At 39.9% G+C, this 27,058-nt stretch overlaps 2 protein-coding genes across 2 annotated transcripts; both read right to left on the bottom strand.

Moving 5' to 3' along the window:
• Positions 1–9,485: 9,485 nt before the first annotated feature.
• On the bottom strand, positions 9,486–12,192 carry LOC116245571 (BURP domain-containing protein 5-like). Its single transcript, XM_031617051.2, has 3 exons — positions 12,034–12,192; positions 11,399–11,519; positions 9,486–10,433 (listed from the first exon to the last, which is right to left on the bottom strand). The coding sequence occupies exons 1-3, from the start codon at positions 12,088–12,090 to the stop codon at positions 9,598–9,600; spliced, it is 1,014 nt and encodes a 337-aa protein (XP_031472911.1). The 5' UTR covers positions 12,091–12,192; the 3' UTR covers positions 9,486–9,597.
• A 2,801-nt stretch (positions 12,193–14,993) lies between these two features.
• Positions 14,994–18,952, bottom strand: LOC116252886 (probable leucine-rich repeat receptor-like protein kinase At1g35710). The gene is made up of 2 exons (XM_031627498.1): positions 15,855–18,952; positions 14,994–15,673 (listed from the first exon to the last, which is right to left on the bottom strand). The coding sequence occupies exons 1-2, from the start codon at positions 18,919–18,921 to the stop codon at positions 15,333–15,335; spliced, it is 3,408 nt and encodes a 1,135-aa protein (XP_031483358.1). The 5' UTR covers positions 18,922–18,952; the 3' UTR covers positions 14,994–15,332.
• Positions 18,953–27,058: the final 8,106 nt, after the last annotated feature.

Genomic DNA, 27,058 nt, shown 5'->3' with positions numbered 1-27,058 from the left:
ACTCGAGTGGCCATACTTGTACAGCCATTTGGCATATTAGGCCTGCAGAAAGGCCTACCGCCGTGACCTGGTCGCACTTGGCGCATGTCATTCGGACGCATTTACTCCACCTTTTCATATATAAAAGTCATGCTGCGTTTCTTTCCCCACCTTCGCAATCATCTTAATTAAGATGCCTGCACAAAACTCTGTTTCTACTTCTTAAATGAATCTTCTCATCTTTCTTGTTCTTGAACAGAAACAGACTCCCCAAACAAATACTAAGAGTTGGTATAGTATGGCAGGTGTGGCTCTTACACGGGCAACTATAGTTTGATTCTTATGCACATGGTTTCTCATGCAAGTCAAAAGTAGGCCTACTTTTTAAGATCAAGGAACACATTCAGAGATCTAAATAGAATTATCTTTCCATTGAAGAAAAAGGAAATCGCCATTCAAGTGAAATATTGTGAACGACTCCTTTCTTTTCTTGCGGAATACCATATGTAATCCTCAAGAGAAACGCTACTTAATGAAAGCAGCAGAGTTTGCTTTCTCCGGTGCTTCCTGGTTGTAGCTCGGCAGCCAGCTTCGAATCCACGAGTGAAAGTATAAGATTGCTATAACTGAGCAAGCATTAGACCTCAGTGTTGTTCTGAAGTTCAGGTTCTCCTCCATCTCATTTCAAATGGAGGAACTTCCTGAAATCTTAGCAGTTACCTCCAATTCTCAACCAAACAACTGAAAAGAGGAACAAAGACAGATGACTTCAATACAATTCGCCGCAATCGAACATAGGTAGAAGAAGGATGACGATAATAACATCCTCATCACGCGCCTGCTGAGATTGAGAGAGAACGAGTTTGGCAGACGATTGGTAGTAGCTTGTTCTTGTACGCATGCGCAGCTTTTCAAGTACTCTGCTTCCATATCCTCTGAAAAGGACGGCAATTCCTATCTGGCTCTGCTGCAAAAGCACGGATATCAATCTCTTGAGCCACCTTGCAAGGTCTTCCCTTATTCTTCAGCGTAAAATGAATCAAGGGCAACATTGTCGAAAATTAGCTCCACATGTATCTGCAATTATATTAAAAATGTGACAAATTGTCATCTTTTTCTATGCAGCAACAGCAAGAAATCCAAAGCCTAGCAGCAGGTAGATCGCTTGTTGACCCATATAAATGGTAAGCAGAAACTCTAAGATTTCAAAAGTATTAAACCGAGGTTCGAATGTATTTTAATGTGAATTATTCTAGGGAATAAAAGCCAGGAATAACCTAAGATGTCAAACAACATTTAGGCAACTTGTTCGTTTGGCAGATAAGTTGTAGCGAATTCATAGCACTGGTATTCGCATCTTGACGTTTAAAACGATGTGTTTGTTTTGTCAAAACAGAAAAATTCCGGTGGACAAATGAATTAGAGGAAATTTTTTGGTGGGAATTGGAAACAAACCTTTTCCGTTTTTCTCACGATTGCACTTTCACTCACTTTGTCCTATCCTGTGCCTTCTCCCGTTATTTGTTTATGATCACCTTCGCCATCATCATCGTTATAATCAACAGCTCACCTTTAGATATGATAATGGCGAAACTATAAGCACATTTCTCTTTTTCATGGTATTTTAAGATTTCCAAGTTCATTAATCATAAGAAAAAGCTTCCAGATATACATGTATCCATTTGATTGTATCCTAAAAACCATTTGACAACTGTAACATGTTATTAATTTGTTTAAAAAGTTAAAACAGATTCATAGGACAATTTAACATTATATCAATAAATCTGCTCCAATTTTTAAAGCAAAGATATTTGATATGTACAATGTATTACTATTACTAAATGACTTTTTAAAATATATAATCTATTTTTAATTTTAATATGCTTCAACTTGTACATGATGACTTTTTTTTAAAAACATAAATATACCTCACAATATTTTATCCATACTTCAAGAAGCAAGCAATTAAAATAGTCAGCGGCATTTTCATCTGCCAAATAAATTAATAGTACGATAGCGCCGCAAGCATCATAAATACCACCAACAAGGCTCCTGCCTCTCGTGGGCATGCTTTAAGTGGAATGCATCACTTAATGCAATAAATGAAAGTCTGTAGCAATAAATAAACTGTTCATGTTATTCTTTTATTTTATTTTTATATCTTTTTTTTTTTAAGTTTCTTTTCTTTTTCTGTAATCGACGGCGAACCTGACCATCAAGTTTTATGGAACTCACTGCACAAAATGACCGACTTGATTTAGAGGTTAGAATTTACTCAGTATCCTTTTCGTTCTCATATTATGATAGGAGTAGGGGTTCCATTTGGTTTTCGCATTATTTAAATTCACATTTTCTCTCATTTGCTTTTTGTGTTCGGTATTAAAAGGTAAAATTGAAAGTTTACGCGCTAAACCAAACTGGCACTCGACAGATGGTTTTAACAATAACAGTACTTAATGAAATATTATTTTCGTATGTTTTAGATGGGACAAATGCCATTACTTTTCGTTGCCTTGAGTTTGGTACCTGGCTTGGGGGCAAGTACAGGTGGGCATCGGGCCGGCCCTATCGGGCTCAGGCCAGCCCCATAATGTATCTCACGAGGGTCGGCCCGATAAATTTTCATTCAAAAAAATTTATTTTATATTTTAAAAAATATTTTTTTTATTTTAACCGGGCTCACATTGGCCGACCCAGACCCAAGCTCGAGTTTTTCAGACATTGGGCCACCCTGGACCGGACTCTTATCGAGCCGAGCCGGCCCGATGCCCAGGCCTAGGTGTAATGTAAGGTTCTTGTGGAGCACTAAAATAATGGCATGTGTTGCTCATTTTTTGTAAATTCATTCTATATAGACATAAAGGTAGGAGGCCTAACCTTCATTAGGGCATTTTATGAAATAATGGCATGTGTTCAAAGCCTAACCTCCAGTAAAACATTTTAAGAAATAATGGCATGTACTCATGTGTGTGTATGCTGGCTCCCACGTGTGTATATATATATATATATATATATATATATATATATATATATATATATATATATATATATATATATATATTGCATGAAGCTACATGCAAGATTCATCTGGATACATAGTGTTCTGTTATTTGTACAACTTTTAAATGTTTCTCTCTTAATACGAATAGTTTGTTGAGCACTTATGAATAGATGAATAACAACCATTATTTGAGTTGTCTCAACAGTCAACTGCCAAATATAATTTAACTTCTGCATAAAGTTAAGAAAACACTAAATTAAATCTAAAGGATGCCATTTATTAGATCCATGTGGTTTGTTGACTAAATTTTATTGGTAAGCCTAAGTGGTAGAGGAGGAAAGATTCCTTTCCTCATTATAAAGAAGAAAAAGACTTGCTAATATATAAATACAACTAAAAGGGCAATTGCCGTAACGAGCCTTGCGGTTCTCTCTCTATCACCATTTGTGGGTGTCGTCACATGGTTCCGGTGGCTGGTGTTTGGCATTTCCCCCTGAATCGTTTTCCAACTTATTCTTTGGCCGTTTGAACAACTCACTCTCACCATATATGACAAGTTCAAAACGTACAAACCAAATTCTCATTCATTTGGAAAAACTGAAAGTGTATCGGCGTAATGCTACATCCAAGGGATTCGAGGTTCAAATCCTACGGTCTTCATTAATACATTAGGGCTCATGTGAACGAGAGACAATCCTACCACGTGAGTGAAAGGGCTACCCCTATCCGCTGAAGGTCCAAATTAGGTAGTTTGGCAAAGGCGATATTTGAAATAGAAATGGACAAAAGAAGCACCTATGCAAAAAAAAAAGAACTCAACTAGCATTGATAGCATGGTCAGCCAGGATTGGTGTGTTTGAATTAAATCAGTCGCCAACTGATTTGGTTATCTGGCTGGTTCATGAGTGCCACCTGTCAATGTTCAACTATTTTTAATATATTTAAGAAATTTCTTAATTTTAATGTATTACTTCATTTATTTTAGAAAATAATATTATTAATATTTTGGTCGATTTTATTAAGAAGTTAGCTGAATGGATCAGCAACTTGGCTGATTCAGTTCACAAACAGATCTTCTGCATTCAGCCTACTTCTTACGACATTGGATAAACATCGCATTAGAAAACGCCCAAGATTCCTTGCTTGTGACAGGAAACCAATCATGTAAAAAGCAAGGCCTAACATTCTTTAGTCAAAAAAATTTTCCACAGATGTGCCAATGATAGATTGTTCCAAGGATCAACCAGTCGGCAAATGGACATAATTGAGCCCTATCACGATAGATCCATCGATAGACCAAGCGGAAAACTTGGGAATAATTGAAAAGGGCATGTGAAGCGACACGAGGGAGCAAATATTTATGAAAAAAAAGTTACGTTGGCCTGAGTTATGACTTATGAGTAACTGGAGAAACGGTGTGAAGCGAATCCGAAGCAGAGAGGAAACTGTGTGAGTGTATGTGGCAAGAATGCTGGTTAGTTTGTGTTAAAGATTTTAGGTTGAAGAATGAAGAAGATTTAGAGCTTAATACTTAACGATCAGCGTGTCTTCTCTGTCGCAGGACCGAGAATCTGATGGGCATTTCACCTTCTGAACCAGAGGGGGCTGCTCCGACGAAAAGGCAGAGTTATGAGCTGCACCAACAAATGGTCCCTCAATCATGAGAGCGTAATGAGTGGAGGGCCGTGTGAGGGGTCAAGGTAAAAGTGGTAGCTTTCTAATCAACGACCAAGTTGAAGAAAATGGTATCACTTGTCTGCTTTCGCAAACCAAGGACAGAACGATACTGGTTGTTCAGAAAATCATGGCAGCTATAGAACGCTCTCTCTCTGTGTGAAAGAGATTTTGCTGACAGCAACAACCATCCATTTCCAATGCCAAGTGTCGCCGCATCCTCATTTGTTAATGTTTTTCTTAACATTTGTCAGTACCATTATTTTAGAGAGAGAAATCACACTCGAGGTGGCCTCTCTGCGGAAACAGAATGCAGCATTTTCAGTTAACCCCGTCTCCTATTTTAGTTGTGCAGCAATTCATCTTCACTTAACGCCTATAATTGAAGTTCTGTGGGCTTACGAGCTTGCTTCTGCTTCTTACCAAATTGAGGATTTTGGCCACGCACGGTCATTAATCTTTCATCTTTGGTCTTCTTTAACAAAACTAGGGAGTCACCAATTCAAGGTGTTTATTCATAATCTCAAGTTCTATTGGATAACAACAGATCCTCGTAAAATGCAGATTTTCTTGTTTTAATTTTTATTAGAAGTAGATGAAGCCCAGATTAATAGACACAGAGTGGTTGGGGAGACACTTCTAACGAAACGCAGAAAATAATCAGAAAGTTCAGAAGTCTGTTCCTCCCCGATTATTTTCATATGTTTAAGTCTTCTAGTACCCAACTTCTTTTTAGACATCAAATTCTAGTAGATGAGGTATGCATCCTAAGGGCGCAATTCAAGCCATGAAAATATTCTCCTGTTGGGGAACAATGGACACCTAGATCATCTTCATCAATGTAAAACCAGAACAGAGCATGATAGATATGCACCTACTACGGCTGCAAGTTCAGGCAATTCGAAAAGCTAGGTGGTTTCCATATCATGATAAAGAAAAGTCAAAAAACTTCTCTTGTTATGAACATTGTTTTCCTGTGGCGTTCATTCTGCTACCATCATCTGCAACCAGTGGAACCATGCATGTGTGGTGCTCGTCTCTAGTAGATTGTGCCAGGTAGAAGTGGGCCTCTATCTTCACAGAGATCACCTTCCACCCATCTGCAGCTAAGATGTGTGCCCTTTCCTGCACCTTCTCCTCTGTGTTAGCAGGAAAAGTGAGGGAAGTGGTCATCATCATATGAACGCCAGTGGTTCGGAATTGGTCGACCACGTTGCGTCATGGACTCCGGTGATGATGCTCAGCATCTGGCTTCCCGCTTCAGTAGTGGGACCTCACAATAGTCTTCAAGCAGTTGCCTTGTAGGAGATGCATGGCAGGAGTCAGATACAATTGTGGATGACATCTTAAGGATGGCAGTGGTATGGGGAGGTTGAGAATGGAATTGCTTCAACTTCTTGGCGAGGCAAGACGTGAGGTCTGCAACCAACCTTATCTTACCCTCAATTTTTTGCAGGGCTCACCACTGTGGCCACTTTGCCACCAGACTCGAGACGTAAAATGAGAGATGCAACACTGAGAGACTGATTATGCTTGCATTAAGATGGTTCACATGGCCGACTCCAGGCCAGACTTGTTAGTCCTCGAAAGGGTTGCTGTTAGTATGTCCATTGTCGACTTCAAGGGATCAATCCCTTCATCCACTGGCAACTTGTCTAGACTTATACATGTTCATGTAAAATAATTAAGGGTGGGAAAAGCTTGTTTGCGTGGCAAGAAGGTTGGCTCGCCACTAGAAGCATGATCTTCTGCTACGGGGCTGATCATCATGGTTTACTACCAGGCTGCAGATCTTCTTCCGGTGACCAATTGAGCTTGGACGAGTCAGGGCTGATTAGATCGCAGGTGTTTGACGTCCCATGGTTTGCAATATAAGGACAAACAGGGTGATCGGCATTCCATTTCACTTCAGGAGGTGGTAGTTGTTGATAAAACCTGCAGTGGATTAAAAAGACCGGTTGGTCATTAATCTTATTATTTTGTTGGCTCCCGATAAATTTGGGCTGTTATTCATCGGACGGCGAATCACTCTCTCTTTCTAAAAAATGAAATGTAATATTAAGTAAGCTGGCAGGAAAGAAAAACCAAAAGCCAAGGTGTTGTCTTGAGTAAATCTAGTTATAAAAAATGCAGGATTTTTTTTAATAAAACTACGATATTTCGAAATTTCGATACGTATTTAACTGTAGCGGGATCCTAGGCTCATAAAATTCCGAAAAATACATGCCGAGGGGTACGACCTCAAATTTATTAGCAAAACTTAAACATCTACACCTTGAATGTACACATTTTGCAACTTTTTTTTTTCTAATCATATACTGCTTGAATATTTCAAGCACATCTAATTGGAATCGAATTAGGATTGAAATTCAAATCTAATTTCTGAAAACCCAATTTTTATTCAACTAGTATACGATTTGAAATTTATAAATAAACGAGTAGGTCAATTTTTGTTGAATTTTAATAACATAATAGACTTAAGATTCAAATTCACTTAAAAAACTGTATCCCCAATATTAGCAGTTCAATCTTAAGATTTACTCTCTTTTTTTTTTTTTCCATATCCAGTCTATTACATACCTAATCCCTCATCGAGGTCACGCACCGTTTGCTCGTTTAGGAAAGGATTTAATTTTCTAGCTTCCTTTTCTAAATTCCATAAAGAATCTGGTTAAGCACAATTTACTGAAGAATTCAAACATGCCATCGAAAACAGCCCGCTTCTTCTCTATGTCTCTTGCACACGCACACACACATGACATATCTGGCCTCTCCTCCGTCATGTCCTGCTGCTAGTATCAACTTCTATAAGCACTCCTGTAGTCGATCATGAATTTCCAGAGATTGGCATCCAATTTCATTCCTGCCGAGAAGATGCAGGGTGCAGCTATCATAAGAAAGGTTCTGCAATGACCATGACTTAGGCTTTACAATGGCTAGAGCTTAGAGAAGCAGTGATCCCTTTGTTGCTGGAAGGCAAAGAGATAGATTCAGCTGTTTTTGAGTCCGTGACTGCCATGATTGACACAGGCATTAACGACAATCTATTTCCCTGTGCTCGCAGACTGTTTGACAATATGCCTCAATTAAGTGGGCTGCCTTGATACTCGCAGTTCCCAGCCTGTGCATGCCCACAACTTGGATGTTCACTCAGATGTTGGACTCTGGTCCTTATCCTACAAACTATGCGGTAGAAGTAGAACTGTCATGAGCGCCTGCTTTCAGTAAGCAATGTGAATTTGGAAAGAGTAAATAAAAATGTAATGTAATTTTTTCTCAATAATAGTTTAGATAGAAATGTAAAGGTTAAAAAAGAGAAAAGTATAAACATAAACAATTTTCTCATATGATTCTCCTTACTCTTATAACTGGCTTAATTATTTAGAATGATGAATTGGATATATCATTAATTGTATCCATTTTTTGGGCATTCACGTATTTAGGTTCAAATTCGGATTCGAATGTAAATAAATAACAGGTATATCTGAATCTGAAATCCGATTTCACAATCTGAATCTGATCCGAAACTAATCTTTACATTTATGTCCGAATTCAAATTTGAATTTTGAACTGATAGTGGAACCAGAAATTTCTCCTTTTAAACATTTGAAAAGCACTGATATATGTAAATGAGAAAATGACTATAAGACATTAACATCCTCATATTTATACAAAGAAAACAACATCAAAAGTTTAGGTTTTAAAGCTTTCCAGTATAAAATTATATATTGTCGTTGTGAAAAATGATAGGGCTCTCGAACTTCAGAATTTCATGGCTACAGACCATTTAATATTGCTTAAAAAAGAAAAATGTGCATCCGGGTCGGAAGAAGATCTTTTAGGTTTAATTAGGAGTAGCTTTCCTACCAAATTAGGGAAAAAATGGCCATAGCAGATGATATTTTTTTTGTCGAATGAAGTGGATATCCTTAGAAAACATTTTCAATTCTTTTGATGCAGGAAAAATAACTGCAAGTTGGGCTCATGGTCATGGGAGGTGTAGTTTACGATAAACTGATATTTGCTACTTCCTTTTGTGAGTACTCCTCTTCCTCTCTGCACAATTGGTTCTTGAGAAGGGAACTGCTCAAAAATCAAGGACAACATCTTTAGCAAAACTAAGTAATGACGCTGCGCCTGCACTACAAGCTCTTTGCTTAGTCTTAATTTGAACCACATCCCCATCTGCAAGTTATGAATGCCTGCTTTGGTTGAATCGTGAGTATAAATACTAAAAATACCCATAAAAGAAGGAGATGCCTAGAATGCCTTTTGTATAAGCAATGAAACCCACGCCTTTGCAGAATCAGACTGCAGTGTTTATCGTAGATTCCTTCTGTACATGAACCAGCGACAGAGCCAGAAATTTGACAGCTGAGGGGCACTAACAAAGACTTCTTAGATTTGAGAAGCAACAACAAATAACAAGCTAAATCGTGTAGATGAACTAATTATATGTAAGTAAGATAAATTATGCAGATTTGATGCAATTGCCCATGCAAGCCCACACCTAGTTCCCACTGTATGATCCCTCATCTATAGTACATGATTTCTCATGAAAGAAAACTTGAGACGGATTGATTTCGAAATGAATTTCAAGAGACTGTGATGCATGCCTCATTAGACTATGATTTTCCTTCGTTTTCTAAGCAAATTAAATGGAACATGCAAGGTGAAAAATGTCCGCTCCAGTGTGGCAAAGTGTGGTTTGTAGACAAGCTTTAAGTGTCTCAAGGCCTACCTAATAGAACATTTTGTCGTGGGACAAAGTTATTATTTCTCCTTCTGTCTTCCGCTTTTAGCAATTTGATCTTGTGAGCACAAAAAGGAATTAATCCAACACCATGATCAATCTCATGTTTATTCTACTTCAACACTGGGAGATACTACTAGCATACTAAACTCTATGTGGAGGTAGCATACATGATACAAGTGTTCATCCATCAGTTGGGGACCCAAGCAAGATCCTTCAGAATGAAGTGGCAAATGGGAACAGTTCCTGGTTTCACGCCCAACACCCGGAAGCTGGCATGCCCGGGGTTCCAGTTTGATGTATCAAAATGACACAAAGCAATGGCGTTCACTCGACTACCATCTTCAGCAACCAACGGAACCATGTATGCCCTTGTCCATGCTAAATTGTGGCAGTAAAACACTGCATAAGGAAACATCATGTTGTGGCAAGTCACCACTTTACGGGACATCACCCTCCCCCCACCAACACCTACCTTGTAAGTTCTGGCCTTCACTTCCTCGTCTCTGTTTACGACAGAAGTGACCGCCGCGTGAATCTCATTGGTACCGAATTCGGCGACGGCAAAATCGATCATGGATTCCAATGATGTTGCACAATACTTGAGTTCTCCTTTCAGTGCCGGCGTCTCACAATCATCCAGAGTTTCCCTTGCAAGAGATGCATGCTCAGAGTGGGGTTCAATGGAGAACATCTCAAGGATGGTAGCGAGATTAGAGGATGAGAAGGGAATTGCTTGAGCTTGTTGGCATGGCAAGAAGGTTGGTTCACCACGATCTGCCACGGGGCTGATCGTCATGGTGACGTTCATCTTGCTACCAGGCAGCAGGTCTTTCCTAAGGAAGTACAGAGGTGCGAGCTCCGGCGACCGATTGCGCTTAGACCAGTCATCGCTTAGATTGAAGGTGTTTGAGCCATGGCCACGCCCAATTCCGCCCCACGTGTTACACCAAGGACAGTAAGCACGGCCAGCCTCTTTCGATTCCACGGGGTGGTGATTGTTGATCACATCACGACGAACAAGATCTGCAGTAAACCTTGTCATTTTCTTGGCTCCATATAAATTTGAGCTTTTACTCCTGTGACATTAAATCTTGAGTAACACCAACCTGATCTTTATTTCTATCTCTCTCATTCTTCTTGATAAAAGAAAATGCTATACCGAGAAAGGTGGAGTGAAAGATGAACTAAAAGTCAAGTTATTACTTTTGCATAGATCTAACTATACGAACAACCATGCTCGGATTTTTTTGAACTATAGGATCAGAAATGTCCAAAAATCTGTTTCGTATGTACGTAGATCAAATATTTAACTGTACGTAGTAGGATAATAGGTTCATAAAATTGAGTCTGCCCATTAGATTTTATCGCTTCTTTCTAATCATATAATGTTGAATATTTCAAGGATATTTATATAGTGGGTTTATCGAAAACTACTTTGGTTGGCCCACAAACATGGATGAACCTTATAAACGATATATTTCTACACCTTAGACAATTACATATAACCTAAATTTGACAATTATAACCTTCATTTAAATGTCATTTGATTCTTTAAATGCTTAATATCGACACGCCACTGGATGCAGACAGAATATAACATGGTGTCATAATGAAGTTTATTTGTACACGTATTTTGTAGAGATGCCATAATGTAGTTTATACTTTATATACATCACATATTCAATGTGTTTGCCTACCGTAGAGATGCGTACCATATTGTAGTTTTCTGATTAACAGGCGGGGTTCGAGCTAGAGCTAGCGGCGATCACGTAAAGAAAAAAAAAATTAAAAATGTAGTGAAGATAATCCAGGAGCGAGCCTAATTAGGCTCTTGATATTGTCGATAATGCGCATATCATTAACAAAAACATTTTCCCCTCAATTTTGGCCCCATATATGAAATTGTGATGGCAAAGCCTACTCCCTGAAAGGCTTTTTGATCTTCAAGTAAGGTTTTAACACATTAAAGAGTATGTTGAAGAGATAACCTGATATCTTTGCAGAGGATGGTAAGAGAGCTCGAATGGCATCGGGCATGGTGGTTCTGGGGAAGACCTCCTTCCAGTAAGCATTTATGATCACGGAGCCATTGCTTGTGGCTCCAACATGCTGCGACGAGAAAAAGCAACAGCCATCTAATTGTATTAACCCCTACAATCTTTGTGCCAAGAAAAAAAAAAAACTGCTAAATGATAAAGGCAGAGTTAGGTTTCTATCTATCATAATAATGGACAGTTGAGAGAAAAATCAAAAAGAAAAAAAAAGTGTAGTTTATATATGTTTTCTTTTTGTTTTTTTCTCACTCATTCATCACTATAGATCGGATATTGGATATGAAAGAAAACTCATTACATCTTTCAAATTGTTTGAAGGAGTCAAACTAACTTCAAAAAATTAAGCGGTGAAGTTTTGTTTTTCAAAATATCATTCCGACGGGTTGATGGCATAGTGTGTACACATGCAGCTTTGCGGGAAGACAGGAGCGAGTTGCCGGTGGGATGCTGCCATATGTCGCTAAGTTTTCTCATGTGTAGGTCTCACTATTCAGATGTAGTAGAGAACTAAGGAGAGATTTGAGAGCGTGGACATGGAGTTGAGACAGCAGGTGGATATGAAAACTTACCAGGAAGAGAGTTGAGAGCAAGAAGAACGAGGCCAGGTGGTCCATTGCAACACTCATCTTCGATGTGGAGAAGAAGACAAGTACATGTTGTTTTTATAGACTAAAACCATATATATATATTATATATATTTATGCAACCCGTTGCAACACAAGCAGAGATCTGGGTGATGAAAAATATTAAAATGTTCCGAATATTATTCACAAAGTTGTTTGTAACCTGAAAATGTCGGTGATAAGCCAATGGCAAATGAGATGGGGAGTAAGGCATGAGGACGAGTTTTGAACAAGTCACATAAACAGAGGCCGTGAAAACTCAACATTATTGATTACGTCTCACTCAATCAATTCAGCTGATCGGCCGGTGTTCTTAATGACGAAAATGCCCTCCCCTAAATGATGAGGTCGAAGGCCACCCCTATCAGAAGACTTTGAAGAAGACTAAATTGCCCTTGTTTGGTTTTCCTTTGAGAAGAAACTAAAGAGATTATTATGACTCTCACATTGCGAGCCCCTCTCTCACCGACCCAGCAATCGATCCAGAACCATTTTTGTATGAAGAAAAATACATTAAAATTTTACTTTTTTAATTTTCTAATACAAAAATTTGTTTCAATATAGTCTTACGTATTATAATTTTTTTAAAAAGAATTGATACCGCTGAGGAACTTTAGATTTTCATGGGTACCACTTGTGGGGTGAGTCACTGGGGCGTGCGTTCGTGGATGAGAAATTAAATATCTTAGGTTTTATTGCTTTTATATATGCCTAGCAAACTGAGAAAAGAACCTTTGTGACTCCCAAGTTTTCATATTCCACTTTCCTTTCATTTTCAGAGCTTTGTTTAGACTTTAATTGCATGACATTTGGTCCAGAAATAATTACCTAAATTTTTGCAATTATTTATTTGATTAAGCATCATGCTAGCTCTGTCTTCGAAGCCAATAAGGGATTGCTTAATGGCCCACCAATGATCAGTTCAAATATGCTTTATTACATCATATGCATCGGGATAACAAGCAATCAGAATCTAAAATGTTAGGATTTAATTTGATTCTGTCAAGTTAGTCCTAATATTTCGTTGTTCTTGAAAGCATCTTTATCATCAATAACTCTTGTCTTCTTTCATGCCAACTCTATAGACACTAGCAAGTGGTTGTCGTTTAGAACCAGGCGACCCAAAAGGCGTGTGCTGCGACATCAAACAATATGTGTTGTCATAAACGGTGCATTTTAATAGGGTATGGATCTTTTCAACAACAAAAAAATTACAGTTATTGTTGACGAGATTGCCGGAAATGGCTGAACCTAAGCATTTTATTCCTGGGCTCATGACAGATCCCAGCTCTTTCTGTTCTCATTTCTCCTCCTTATTCTCTACTGCTGTGACACACGCTCAGGACCTATCAATCGAATCTGTTGTCAGGAAACTTGCTGAAAGCTTTGCACCAGATTATCTTATTTCACGTTGTTTTACTCCAACCGAAATTCATAAAGAATGAAAGATAGAGAGAGACACATATCAACCATGTACCGTGACTTCTTTCTAAAAGAAGTTGATCTGTATGTGCTACTCTGGTTCCCAATAAAAGTTCACCTGTAAAGGAAATCCAACCTTGTAAATGAATTATGAACTGTATATGCCGAAAGGCCATGGCCCATGCATCGTACATGTATACAAAAACAGAGTGCCTCTGTTTACTTGTCTACGCAAAACTCTTCCTTGAAAAAGACGATAAAAAAAGGTTGGACGCCACACATGGTCAATTTTACTGAGCTTTCACTGCCTTCATGCTCAAAATCGACAAGATTCTGATATTATCTGCCCTGTTTTCTTGGACGTCTCAAACCACAACTTTTTTAACACCATCACCCTATTAACATGTGATGCAGATTTTTAAACCTTTTTCAACACCATCACTATATTAATATGTCATGTAGATATTTTAATTGGTCGATCGCCATATGGCCCTCTATAAACAAAGGCATGGTCTCTGGGACCATGGCATTCTCTACAGACGATGACATGATGTTGCTGACCTGAACGCCCAACTAATGAGGCATGGTGCTCTTCAACCATATCACAAAAAGAAATCGACCTTATTGCTTTCTGAGTCGGCACCCATTTTTGCTGCTTGTTGCAATGCCCATAGACGCTCGTAATTCCCTTTAGCTGCATACCGAGCCTTGCTAGGTTGTTTGTGATGATGCACACCACAGCCATTGTTCCTGGTTGGATTTTCACTTACATTCTGCTACAATTAACTGCTCTCGGGAATCAACCTCTGTGATCTCCACAAACACCCAGAAGATCGTTAAATTTGCATTCCACTGAATGAAGGACCTTTATTTCTTCAATACATGTGATCTAAATCAAGTTCAATTTGATCATGGAACAGCTGAAATAGAATCCATCTTTTTCGGGCTTAACGCAAATCGACGACCAAGGTTCTGTTTCGTACTACTAGCTGGCTGCAGCTGGCTGGTATTCTTTCACTGAACTATTCTGTCACATTCGTCAAACTGTCAACCGATACGTGTTTGAATTATGTCAATAAGATGTTCCTAACGTGTCATTCTAAGAAAGCCACTTGTTGTTAATGACGACCGCTTATAAGACCTTGCCCTGGCCTTTTCTGCTATACTCTTAATATTTTTTTTTTCATTTTCCATTCCATTTCTCCAAATTTCAGCTTCCTTTCTGGTTCAGTTCTTCATGAAAATGATGAGCAGCTCTATATATTTCTGACAATTGTTCAACCATTTTTTAAACTTGAATATCATAAATCTGTCATAATTAAAACTCAAAATATAATAATTTGATAATTTTTATCATTACCACCATATATATAATGTTCTTCAATTTCACAGACATTTCAATGATTTGAGAAAATTCACTAATTTAGTAACTAGACCGACTTGCACAGGCAAATGCCCACTTTCAAAGATGTAAAATTCCGGGATTAGTATTTACTGTATTTACAACTTTCACCAACAGCGGCAATAAAAAGAAGCAATTTCATTTTTTACTAGAGTTGACATGATAACATCCAACTAGAGTTCTTCGTATCAAGTCTACATGTTCAGAGATGGCAGTGGTGCAGAATCTGTCTTCAATAGAGTCGCATATGCAACAGGATGTTGTTTCTTCTTTCGATTTTCTCCGATGGAAATGCTAGACATGCTTACGCATCAACATTAATCAGCATCTCTATACAAATTAATGGGACTTTGATCAGCTCATTTTGTCCACGGAAGCAGCACCTGCAAAACTGTAGAGTGTGGACCATTCTCATGATGCATCATATTTTTTCTGTGAAGGCTTTGAACAAATAATGCTTTGTGCTGGGAACGGAAAGATGCTGGGAAACAGCGCGCATTGTAGGCCGTGATTCCGGATTCATGTCTATGCACGTGACTGCAAGCTTGGCAACAGTGGCCACTATCTCTGCTTCTTGGTCCCCTGGAGCTGGTATACGCTGGTCCAACATTTCCCAAAGCTTTACACCAAACTCTTGCTCAGTGAGAATAACTAAAGATGACAGTAACTCCCTTGGATGCCTTCCCATTATAATTTCAAGGGCTAGGACCCCAAAGCTGTAGACATCACACTTCTCTGTCACTCTCATGGTATATGCCAACTCTGCAGTAAAGTAGTAATCTTTAGTTAGCACCCACCAAAATCAACAAGCCTTATTGGATTGATCTACTAGGATAGTTAAGGCTAGTAAAACGTATGCTGGTCATCCCTAGGAGTTACGACATTAATGTAGATCGCCCTAGAAGCAGATACCTATGTATGTTTAAAAAATTATAATGTGTACCTGGAGCCATGTAGCCGTGTGTTCCTACAACCGCAGTCCAATTGGATGAATCTGGGTTTAGTAACCTTGCTGTTCCAAAGTCAGAAACACATGCATCAAAATCAGGATATAACAAAATATTCTTGCTAGAGATGTCACGATGGATTATTGGAATTGAATGATCATGATGCATGTACGACAAAGCATCTGCAACACCATTTATGATATTCACCCTCTTTTCCCAGTCTAATCTCTCCGCCTCTTCATTATTGCTCAGTATTTTTGCCAAGCTTCCCCTCTCTACATACTCATACACCAAAAATGAGCATTGAGGATGCATACAAAATCCATAGAGCTTGACTATGTTTCTGTGGCGAACTTCCGTCAATGTTTTAATCTCATTTCTAAATCCTGAGTCTGATAGCACATCGTTATCCATTTGATTGAACTTTTTGACAGCCACTATTTGACCTGTGGGAAGTTCAACCCTATAAACACTACCATGTACTCCTATACCAACAATGTACTCGTCACTGAAATTCCTTGTACTATTGACAATATCCTCATAAGCAAGTTTACCATCATAGTTCCATACGGAGAACATATCATTTCCATGGTAAGTTTCAAAGTTGATGCTCCCCTTATCTTGCCTTCTTTGTGTTGTTTTTTGACAAACTCTAAAACTTCCAATGACAATGAACACAAGGATGAGCGCTGCAGCAACTGGAGTGATAATGGCCACCAATATTCGACTTTTCTTTTGATTTTTTGCCTCCTTGGGAGGCTTGCATGGTTGCAAATTAACTCCTCCACATAAGTCGAGGTTGCCAGTAAATGACTCTGCTGAAGCATTCAGGAAAGCAAAGTTGTTTGGGAGAGGGCCTGTGAGATTGTTAAAAGACAAATCAACTGATAACAAACTAACCATTCCAGCCAAAGATGATGGGATAGTACCCATGAGCTTGTTATGGGAAAGATTGAGCTTCTCCAGACGGTTTAACTTCCCAAGCTGGCTTGGTATTGACCCTGTTAGCATGTTGTGGCTAAGATCCAGCAATATCTGCAGTTGTGCCAAGTTCCCCATCTGAAGAGGGATTGTTCCGTTTAAGCTATTGTTGCTCAGCTTCAATAGAATCAACTTATCAGAATTCCCAATCCCTTCAGGTATTGGTCCATTGAGTTTGTTGGATGATAAATCCAATTCTTCCAATTCGGCTAACCTACCAATTTCGGATGGTATAGTGCCTGAAAGATAATTGTTGCTCAAATATATCTTTTGCAAACTTAACAATTCTCCTATTTCTCTTGGAACATCTCCTGTTAAGTAATTGGCAGAAACATCTATTTCCTTCAATTGTGCCATTTGAGAGATTGAACTTGGAATCTTGCCGCTGATGTGATTATTAGAGAAATCCAAGTGTTCAAGTCTATGACATTTGCCCCAGCTTGGGGAGATCTCACCTGTTAGTAGATTATTGCTCATGTCCACATAGGATAGGTTAGGATATGATCCAAATGCCTCTGAAATGTTACCACTAAGTTGGTTCCCATATAATGTAAGTCTAGTTAAGCTTGTGCAATTCCTCAAGCTTTCTGGTATTGATCCAGTGAAGTGGTTGTTGTAAGCTGAAAAGCGGATAAGTCTTCTAACTTTACATATTTCTGATGGTAAATAACCAGAAAGATAATTAACTGAAAGGAACAAAAATCCTAGACTTGTGAAGTTATTCATTTGTGGAGGTAGAGTGCCGAAGAGGCTATTGTTGCTTAGACTTAAGAAGTAAAGATTAGACAAATTACCTATGGAAGGAGGGATAAAACCTGGAAGAAAGTTGGATGCCAAATCTAATTGAGTGAGCTTATTGAGCTTCCATAATTCTGGCGGAATAGTCCCAATTAATAAATTAAGCCCGAGGAACAATTGCTGCAGATTTGACAAGTTTCCTATCTGAGCTGGAATCGAACCTGCAATTTTATTAGTATCAAGGACCAAGAACTTGAGATTTGTTAGCTCTCCTATCGACTGAGGAATAGACCCAGTAAGATGGTTATCATTGATGATCAAATTCACTAGACTAGACAGTTCTCCAATAGAAGTAGGGAGGGACCCTGTGAGAGAGTTGAAGGATATGTTTATAGAGACGAGGTCCATAAGGTTTCCTATCTCGGGTGGTATGGAACCAACAAGGGAGTTCTTAGATAGGTCCAAGTCGGTGAGTTTCTTGAGATTTCCCATCTCAGGAGGGATCTCACCAGACAATTTATTTTGGCGAATGTTCATGTGAGACAGGCTAGACAAATTCCCTAAGGTGTAAGGTACCGAACCTGCTAGTTGGTTCATGTGCAAGCTTAACTCAACTAGGCTGTGAAGTTTTCCCATTTCTGAAGGTATATGTCCTATTAGACTGTTTGCTGAGAGGTCTAATCTTGTAAGACTGGACAAGTTGCCTACAGAAGAAGGGATTGATCCGTTAAGAAGGTTATGAGCTAGATCTAAGTGAGTCAGGTTCTTTAGTTGGCCTATTTCTATGGGTATGTTGCCAGTCAGTTTGTTTCCAAAGAGCACGAGGCGAGTAAGGTTCCTCCAATTGGTGAAGAAGCTTGGAATCAACTCTCCACTAATAAAATTTTCTGATATCTGGAGCTCAGAGATCCCAGTAAGATTAGCCATACTTTTTGGTAAGCTGCCAGAGAAATGATTTACTGATAGTTCGAGGAAGGAAAGTTTGGAGAGGTTGTCTATACCATCAGGAATGCCTCCATAGAACTTGTTACCACTGAGATCAAGGTATGCAAGATTAGGGAAGGCAGCAAAGTCAAAATGATCGAGTGTACCTCGCAGATCCTTATTTGGCAGACTTATCTTGACGATACTGTTTTCGTCGCTGCTGCAATCTATCCCAGCCCACTGGCAGGGGCCATAGCTAGAGTTAAGGAATGACCAAGAGGCATTCAGCACATGGGCAGCTTGGAGACTGTCTCTCCATTTAAGAAGCGCTTCTACTTCTGCCTGTAATGGCTGAGCACCTGTGTTGCTCGTAAGACTCCAAAGAAAGAAAAAAAGCTGAAGCAGCCGCTGGCATCTCATGTTTGCTTCTATCGTTTCTGTCGCTACTGGGGAATATGTTCTTTTGCAGTCAATTAGTGGTGCATGTTCATGAAATATAAAGTTTGGGATTTAAGAAGAACCATTGGGTATATGGCGGCAGGGACTTGGGTAGTCGACTTCGTGGTGTGAATTCCAGACTAAATTTTGTGCCACTTCACGTGGGAGCAGCAAGCTGATGACCATAGAAGTCTGGCCTCGATCGAGACATTGGGTTAGGTTTGGTGAAGTGAGATGTGATGTGAACTTAATTTTCTAGCCAGGCACGAATCACAACTTTTTCCCGAACATGCATTGAAATAATGCTCCTTAAATAGTGACGTGGGGACTGACGGCAAGGGAAGGGAACTCTTTTCAGCGAGAGATCAGAGAAAAAACTTCTTTTTCGCAAACATTGAATTGTCCTTAAGACAATGACGTGTGATAACTTTTGTGGGACAGTGGGGAACTCATTTTCAGCGAGAGATGGAGGAAAAACACCTGTTTAGCGAGAGATGGAGGAAAAAAGCACCTTTTTTCACAAACCCCTCAAACACTACGGGACCTTTTGTAGGTGAAATAATCATCTTTAAGTGGGCATCATTAAAGCAATTATTTTGATACATTCAGGATGTAATTGGATTGTAATGCTCTTGTCTCCAAAATCTTGGATGTGCATGTGAGTTAAGGAAATGGCTGGGGCATCGTAATTGATATATTGTTGTTCCCGACTTTGTGACAAATACCTGCGCTTTCTTTAATTGTTTAGTGTGCAAGTCTGTTTGTCTCTGTTTATTTTCTGCTGCTGCTGCACATGTTTCTTGACCTATCGACTCAATCTATGGTGGGGAAAATACTTGCACTAAATTATCTTTATTCATATTATTTATAAGTTCCAACTGAAATAAAGAAGAAAAAGAGAAACGTATTCAATTTTATACGGTTTGAACTGCATATGCAGATCTCGTTCAGAACAAAATTCAATTTTAGCAAGAAGGGTAGCAGAGGATTGCCAACTGCGTAGAATAGTAAGCTGGGGTGTCTGCCTTATATGAAAGGTGGAAAGAGGAAAGAAGGGCATGTCAACTACGTCTGCTGATTGTTTGTATACGTGTGCTCTTTTACATGTCAAAACAAGGTAAAAGAAAGTTGGATGCTTATACATACATACTATATATCGGTCAATTTTATTGAAACTTCATTGCTTCAAGTTTCAAAACGGTGTAGACTTTGACTAATCTACACCATTTTCTTGCGGGAATTTGCTTGAAGCTTGAAGGTATTGCAGTCAGTACAAACCACGCATTTTCCAACGCCATCACCATATGTGTCAATTTGTGATGCAATTGGAAACAAGTAGTCAACTTGACAAGAGAAAAGATGAGAATCATATGTCCTCTTGGGTGTCTGGGATCACGTTATTCGTCACCAGTGAAGGCGCCACAGCTCTATGTTCAATTGCATAATATTGATGTTTACGTTGAATGCCCAACTAACGTGACACCGTGCTGTCAAGCATAAGAAAATGTCCTGGTATGTGATCTGCTTAAGATCCAAGGCCTTCTCTAGAAGGGTGATAGATTCTAGAGAGAACAGAGCCTCTGGTTCTTTGATCACCATGTGCTAACTTAAACAAGTAAACGTCGGGAAATCTAATGGCATGATTTTTCCACTTCGATGACAGAATACAGAGATAGATCTTCCAGCCCAGCTTGCCTTCTATTTCCAATTTTTCCAAACTCACCGTCCACTGATTGTTTGGGATAATTTGACAGAAGAAGTTGCTTTCGCCTTTCATCTGAGAATGAATTCGGACATACGCAAAGACTATTGAGCAGTTTACTTGTAAAAACAAGATTTTAGATGTGGGGTAATTAACTTGTCATATTTGGAGAAAAGATATTGAACATGTCTACTGTATATGTCATGACATAGAAAGGAACAACAAATAGAGAAATTTACAAGTAACCGCTCAAGCCTTTGACATATATATAAATCAACGAACATCGGGGGTGGTTCAATCCCATGCTCAAGTTCAAGAGGCAGACCGGCTCCTCCCCAGGGGCGGAGGAGGTGTAGGCTATGTGTGGGCAACTGCCCACATGGAACCCAAAATTTTTCTTAATTTTTGTATTGATATTTCTGAATAATTCTTTTCACTTACATGTTGGTGTCCTTAAATTTTAAAATTTTATATTTAGTTCTCCTTAGCCAGAATTTTTTGGCTCTGCTCCTGCTCCTTCCTCATGGCGAAACCTTAACCAACCGGCTGGGCGGAAGAGCGGGGGTTAAATTTTACCTTAATCTGCCTCCACTACATTCAATCAGATATTTCCTTAAATCCAAATCCGATCGGATGTAATTTCGAACCAGATTTGATTTCTTAATTGAATATTAAATTTTTTTTCTTGTCTGAATTTTTCAGAAGTAGTAGGGCCAGATCTATGGGATTTATTGACATCCCTAGGCTAAAGCCCCATCCTTGCCAAAATGATACAAGGATGATACGGGTTTATGCTTTTTATCTTTTGCTTTCAAATTTGACTGGAAATGGCGTAGTTTTATTTTTTTCAAATTATTCCATAAATTGACAAATAAGGCGCCACAAGGTTGAAACGTAACATGTATCGGTAAATACACGATATTGTTGGGCATACAGCATTGATATTGATTTTTGTAGCAACGCCAAACTGTGCCAGAGTAGGATACAGTTACTGTCAGTCCACCAGCCCTCCCAACCAATACATAGTAAAATGAATGAAGGGCAACTAATATGTAAAACAATAGATTGCGTGGGACTGTGTAGGCAACTGCCCACATAAGCTCACATGTGACTTCCCAAGTTGATGCGTGCACCATTATCAAACATAGACACTACCAATTTCCAAACTTCTATACTCTATGTTTTCAACGCTACAAGCGCATATATAAGTTCAGATAATAATTTAACTTGATGTTAAGACCTTACATTTGGGCAGATGGGCATACAAGGGGGACCCCTTGTATCTTGGAAAGCTATCACATAACAACTAAATAGGGTGGGAGTTGCATGAAGTATTTTTGACTTGATGCTTACACTTGAAGCTACTTAAGGCAAGCTACCAGATCAATGCCATTTTATTTACTATCGGTTCATTCTACTTTATCATTAGGATCCGGCCGGCACAAACTAAGGAGGTAGCATGAAGGTCAGTTGGGGACCTAGGCGAGATCCTTTAGAATGAAGTGGCAAACGGGAACAGTTCCTGGTTTCACACCTAGCAACTGGAAGCTCGCATGTCCAGGATTCCAATTTGATGTATCAAAATGACACAAAGCAATGAAATTCACCCGGCTGCCATCGTAAGCAATCAATGGAACCATGTATGGCCTTGTCCCTGGGAAATTGTGGCAGTAGAAGACGGCATAAGGAAACATCACATTGCGGCATGTCACAACTTTGGGAAACAACACCTTCCCCCCTCCATCACCTACCCTATAAGTCCTTGCCTTCACTTTCTCCTCTTTGTTAACAACGGAAGTGACCACTGCATGAATCTCACAGCTTCCGAGTTCTGCGACAACAAAATCGATCATAGATTCCAGAGATGTTGCACAGTACTTAACTTCTCCTTTAAGTGCAGGCATCTCGCAATCGGCAAACGTTTGCCTAGTAAGAGATGCGTGCTCAGAGTGGGGTTGAATGGAGAACATCTTACAGATGGTAGTGAGATTGGAGGAGGAGAAGGGAATAACTTCAGCTTGTTGGCATGGCAAGAAGGTTGGCTCAGAGCTGACACTGCGGCCATCGCTAGAGGCATTTGATTCAGGTCTGATCATCATGGTGATGTTCATCTTGCTACCAGGCTGAAGGCCTTCTGCTAGGAAATAGAGAGGTGCAAGATCCGGTGACCAATTGACGTTGGACGAATCATGGTTGTGCCCCAGTGCACCCCACCTACTAATCCATGGGCGGATTCCTGGGCCACCAAATCCTGCACGAAGTAATTAAGAAGGACAAGTTTTGTCAATCCTGGTTAATTATGCTTTGGAAAAGTTTTGAGTTTATATATATAACATACTACTAGTTCTCTAGTCCATGTTTTCCTGAAAATGAAGTGTTTTTTTCCCTTGTGGAATAAAAAATACTAAACCAAAAGCAATAAAATTTATCATTTTTTGTGCATAAACGTTTGCCAAAACCATTTTCCCACCAAATTGAGCTCTGTCTTCATATTACACACCTTTTGTTTGTGAATAAAAAAGGATTGCTAGCTTTCTTCTCTAAATTTAAGACTGGATTCAATAAGATCTCGGAGGTCGCAGCAATGACAGCAGCTCTTTAAAACAGTTAAAGTGGGTGAGATATTAAGGTGATTAGAGCTTATGTTACTTTACATTGAAAAACTTTCCAAAATAAGCACAAAGTTATTCCTACACTACAAAAATATGCTCAAATCTTGAACATCTTCCAATCACCACCAAATGTTTCCAACACCATGTTCAAAATAGGCACAATTTTCACACAAAAGCTTGTTAAAGAGTCTCAAATCGCCGTCAATTATTTTACATGCACACACACACACACATGGCATCTATGTCATATCTTGCTGCTGCTATCTCTCTGCTAGACATATGCAATCCATTTGGAAGTCCTGTGATTCTGTGAATTTGGGAAGGCGTAGAAATGTACTTTTATCCTTTTCTTCTCAATAATAGATTAGATAAAACTGAAAAAGTAAGAAAATGGCAACTATAAAGAGGCCTAAGAAACAACTAATTTCTCCAAATCCTTACTAGGGCTATGCTTTTGAGAGAGAGAGAGAGACACGATAAAATGAGAATCTATACTAAAAGGGGACAAGAAGTCCCCCAATTACAATAACAATCGCAAAACATAAGCAAAGAGTCAAACTATACAATACAAAGTACAATAAAACAAAATAAGAAGCATGGAGAGAGAGTGAGGAGATGGAGCGGCACAATCACCCAACCACAGACAAAGGACGACATTGTAGCCGAATGGCAAAATGAACATCTCCCTGCACAAGATGAGCCACAGACTCTGATGAAGAGAATGCTTACCTGAAGACCCTGTTGTTGCGCTCTTTTCAAATGTGCCACTAAGCTGAAATGAGCCACAACCTCCAAACACGACCCAAGAAAACCGCCAGGCAGGGAGAATGACATAAAAGAAAAAAAGACGAATGAAGGGTGAATCCAGAAGACTATTAACAAGAAAAGCCAGAAAAAGGTAAGAACACTAAAGAAAAAATGGCAAGATGTAAAAAATTGGACCCGAGACTCAGTCGCGCGACGAGGCAAGAGGGACACTGGTTAGCTAAATTGATGCCAAGATGCTATAAGTTGTCAAAAGCGTTGATGTGGCTGGCAAGAAGAAGTCAAATAAAAGCAATAGCACGAGGAGAAGAGCCAGAGGACCAAAGGGATCGGGGTGGAAGTGACGCCACAGAAGAACTAAAAGAGACCAGGTAGCATGAAGAAAAAGTGAATTCATGGGAAGATGAAAGAGGCCAGGATGGGGACGCAAACAATGAGAGATCAGCGAAGTGGAGGAAGAGTAGAAAGCAGGTCGCACCAAAAGTAGGAGGGAGAGGTGTGAAAGATGGAAGTACTCCAAACACTAGGGGCATGTCAAATTTGGAGCAAATGAACAAAGTGATGGGAGAGTGTTCAGTTACCAGACGCCACCACCAAGAACACAAAGAAAACTCACAAGCCCGACTAAGGTTGGTAATCCCAGCACCCCCAAGAAGACGCGGAAGGGCAACCACATCCCAATGCGCAAAGCGATCTGAAGGCCGATCACCATCCCAAATAAATTTACGAATGATCTTGTCAAACCTTTTCAAAACAGCCATCGGAGGTCGAAAGACTACTAGAGCATGGAAGGGACAGACGGAAGATAGTGCTTAACAAGAGTAATACGGCTCAGGAGAGAAAGCAGTTTTTCCTGCCAACACTGGAGGCGATCAACGAGCTTCTGCTCCACTCCATCCCAAAAGGAGGGTGCAGGAGATGACAACGTAATCTGAAGACCCAAGTAGTCCATAGGTAGGTCAGTAGCCTTGCACCCAAAGCAAGCTTTCGCAAGAAGTATCGTGGTGGGATCTGCGTGAATGAGAGAAATGTAACATTTAGAATAATTAATAAAAAAACCCGAGATGAGCTCAAAAACCCGAAGGATAAGCTAAGTTCTCACAATTTGTTGGTGGGAAGCAGCACCGAACATGAGAAAATCATCAGCATACTAAAGAGAGGAGAGAGCCTGTAAGTGGGGGAGTGAGTGCAGAATGAGGAAGTCTACGACCGCAGCGTGACCAAATAAAGCTGTAAAGCACTTAGCAACTAAGTTGAAGAGCAACGGCGATAACGGATAACTCTGACGGAGGCCACGACTTAGACAAAAGAAATCCCTACACAACCCATTGAAGGACACTGTTAGCTGGGCCCCAGTGACAAGCGAAAGGATCCACTGCCTAAACGACTGACCAAAAGCAAGGCGTGTGAAGAGGTCAGAAAGAAACTCTCAACTGACCAAATCAAAAGCCAACTTAAAGATGAAGGATGGAAGACACAAATAGTATAGGCAATGAACAACCTCATTGGCGAGGACCACAGCGTCCTGTGAACGCTGACCCTTGATGAAAGCAACCTGGAAGGGTTAATGATAAACGACAAAACAGGCGCAAGCCGTAAGGAAAACAACTTAGCAATAATCTTGTAAGGAGTGCCTAAGATAGAGATCAGGCGAAAGTGAGTGACGTCCGTAGGGTTAGAATGCTTAGGCACCAAGACACATGTAGCTTGATTAAACTTCTTAAGAAAGACAGAGTTTGTGGTAAATTCATTACAAAACTCAAACACATCATCACTACAAACCTCCTAAAAGGTGCGAAAAAATTCAATAGGAAAACCATCAATGCCGGGCGTCTTACCAGAACCAAGGGACCAGACAGCGTTCTTGATCTCTTGGTGCAGGAAAGACCGCTCAAGAGAGATCGCACATGAGATGGAGAGGGAGGAGAGGTGAAAATCCAGCAACGGGGCACAGAAGCTTAGGGGCTTAGTATAGAAATATCGAAAATGAGCGGTCAAAACTTGGAGAATGTCATCACCAAGAAAAGCCATGTGTCTCATAACCATGGACTGAAGCAACGTCTGACGACACCTTTGAGACGCGGCCAAGTGGAAGAATCTAGAGTTCTGGTCTTCATATGAAAGCCAACTCAACCTAGAACGCTGTTGCCAATGAATGGGAGAGAGAGAGAGAAGGAGAGAGAGTACCTAATATCTTTGTAGAGGATGGTAGGAAACCTTCAATGGCATTGGGCATGGGGGTTCTGGGAAGACCTCATTCCAGTAAGCTTTTATAGTGAGAGAGCTACTGTTTGTGTTTGTGGCCTCGACAAGCTGGTAAGAGGGAGAAAAAAAAAAAAAGGAAAACAACCATCATCCACCATAGATGCTGCAATTCGAGTTGGATTAATACTGAGAATCTTTTTTGATAATGGAAATTGCTCCTTGTTTGATACCATGGTGTTTGCAGCGTTGTGGGAAGGCCGAAGCCCGCGGCTGCCGGGCTTCCGACCGGAAGGGCGGCCACTCACGATTTTACGGTAACCGAAGTGCAGAGCGAAGGGAGTTGATGAATACACGCAGTTACCAGGAGGAGAGCTGAGAGTGAGAAGAATGAAATCCAGCTGTCCATTGTAGTAAAGCTGGCTCGAACTCAATAATCGTCTGTATGGAGAAGGCGGCAACTGTCTCTCCATTTTGTAGGCTAATAAGGACCGATATTTTATAGTAGATCCCCGTCGTTGGAGGTCTCCAACTTGGTGTTGGCCTTCACTCGCAAGTTCTATGGTGCCCGAATCGTAGGGCTCACTACTCGGATAGAGGAGAGACGATGACAACAAAGAAGAAGAGTAGAGAGCTCATGTTATCCATTTGGCTCAAACGCAATCTTGGATTGCAACAAAGTTCCAACCAATGGTCCTTAAATTTTACAATGTCATTTTATATGAACCGACAATGTTGGCAATCTGGATTTTAAAAGATACCACAGATTTTACAAAAGCAGAAAACGATTGTGGCTTGTCCATCCAATCAACTAGGCCGACTCATGAGACCGACAAGC

This window comes from Nymphaea colorata, chromosome 1 (genome assembly GCF_008831285.2).
Source record: "Nymphaea colorata isolate Beijing-Zhang1983 chromosome 1, ASM883128v2, whole genome shotgun sequence".
NCBI lineage: Eukaryota > Viridiplantae > Streptophyta > Magnoliopsida > Nymphaeales > Nymphaeaceae > Nymphaea > Nymphaea colorata.
This window is presented reverse-complemented; position numbering and strand designations above follow the sequence as displayed.

Bases quoted from the DNA above. Each gene is read 5' to 3' on its own strand.
- LOC116245571 (XM_031617051.2), bottom strand. From the start codon at position 12,090: ATGAGTGTTGCAATGGACCACCTGGCCTCGTTCTTCTTGCTCTCAACT. The intron at 11,520-12,033 runs GTAAGTTTTCAT...TTCTCGTCGCAG, and splicing joins TGCTCTCAACTCTCTTCCTG to CATGTTGGAGCCACAAGCAA. The intron at 10,434-11,398 runs GTTATCTCTTCA...GGTTTACTGCAG, and splicing joins ATCCTCTGCAAAGATATCAG to ATCTTGTTCGTCGTGATGTG.
- LOC116252886 (XM_031627498.1), bottom strand. From the start codon at position 18,921: ATGAGATGCCAGCGGCTGCTTCAGCTTTTTTTCTTTCTTTGGAGTCTT. The intron at 15,674-15,854 runs GTACACATTATA...ACTTTACTGCAG, and splicing joins ACACGGCTACATGGCTCCAG to AGTTGGCATATACCATGAGA.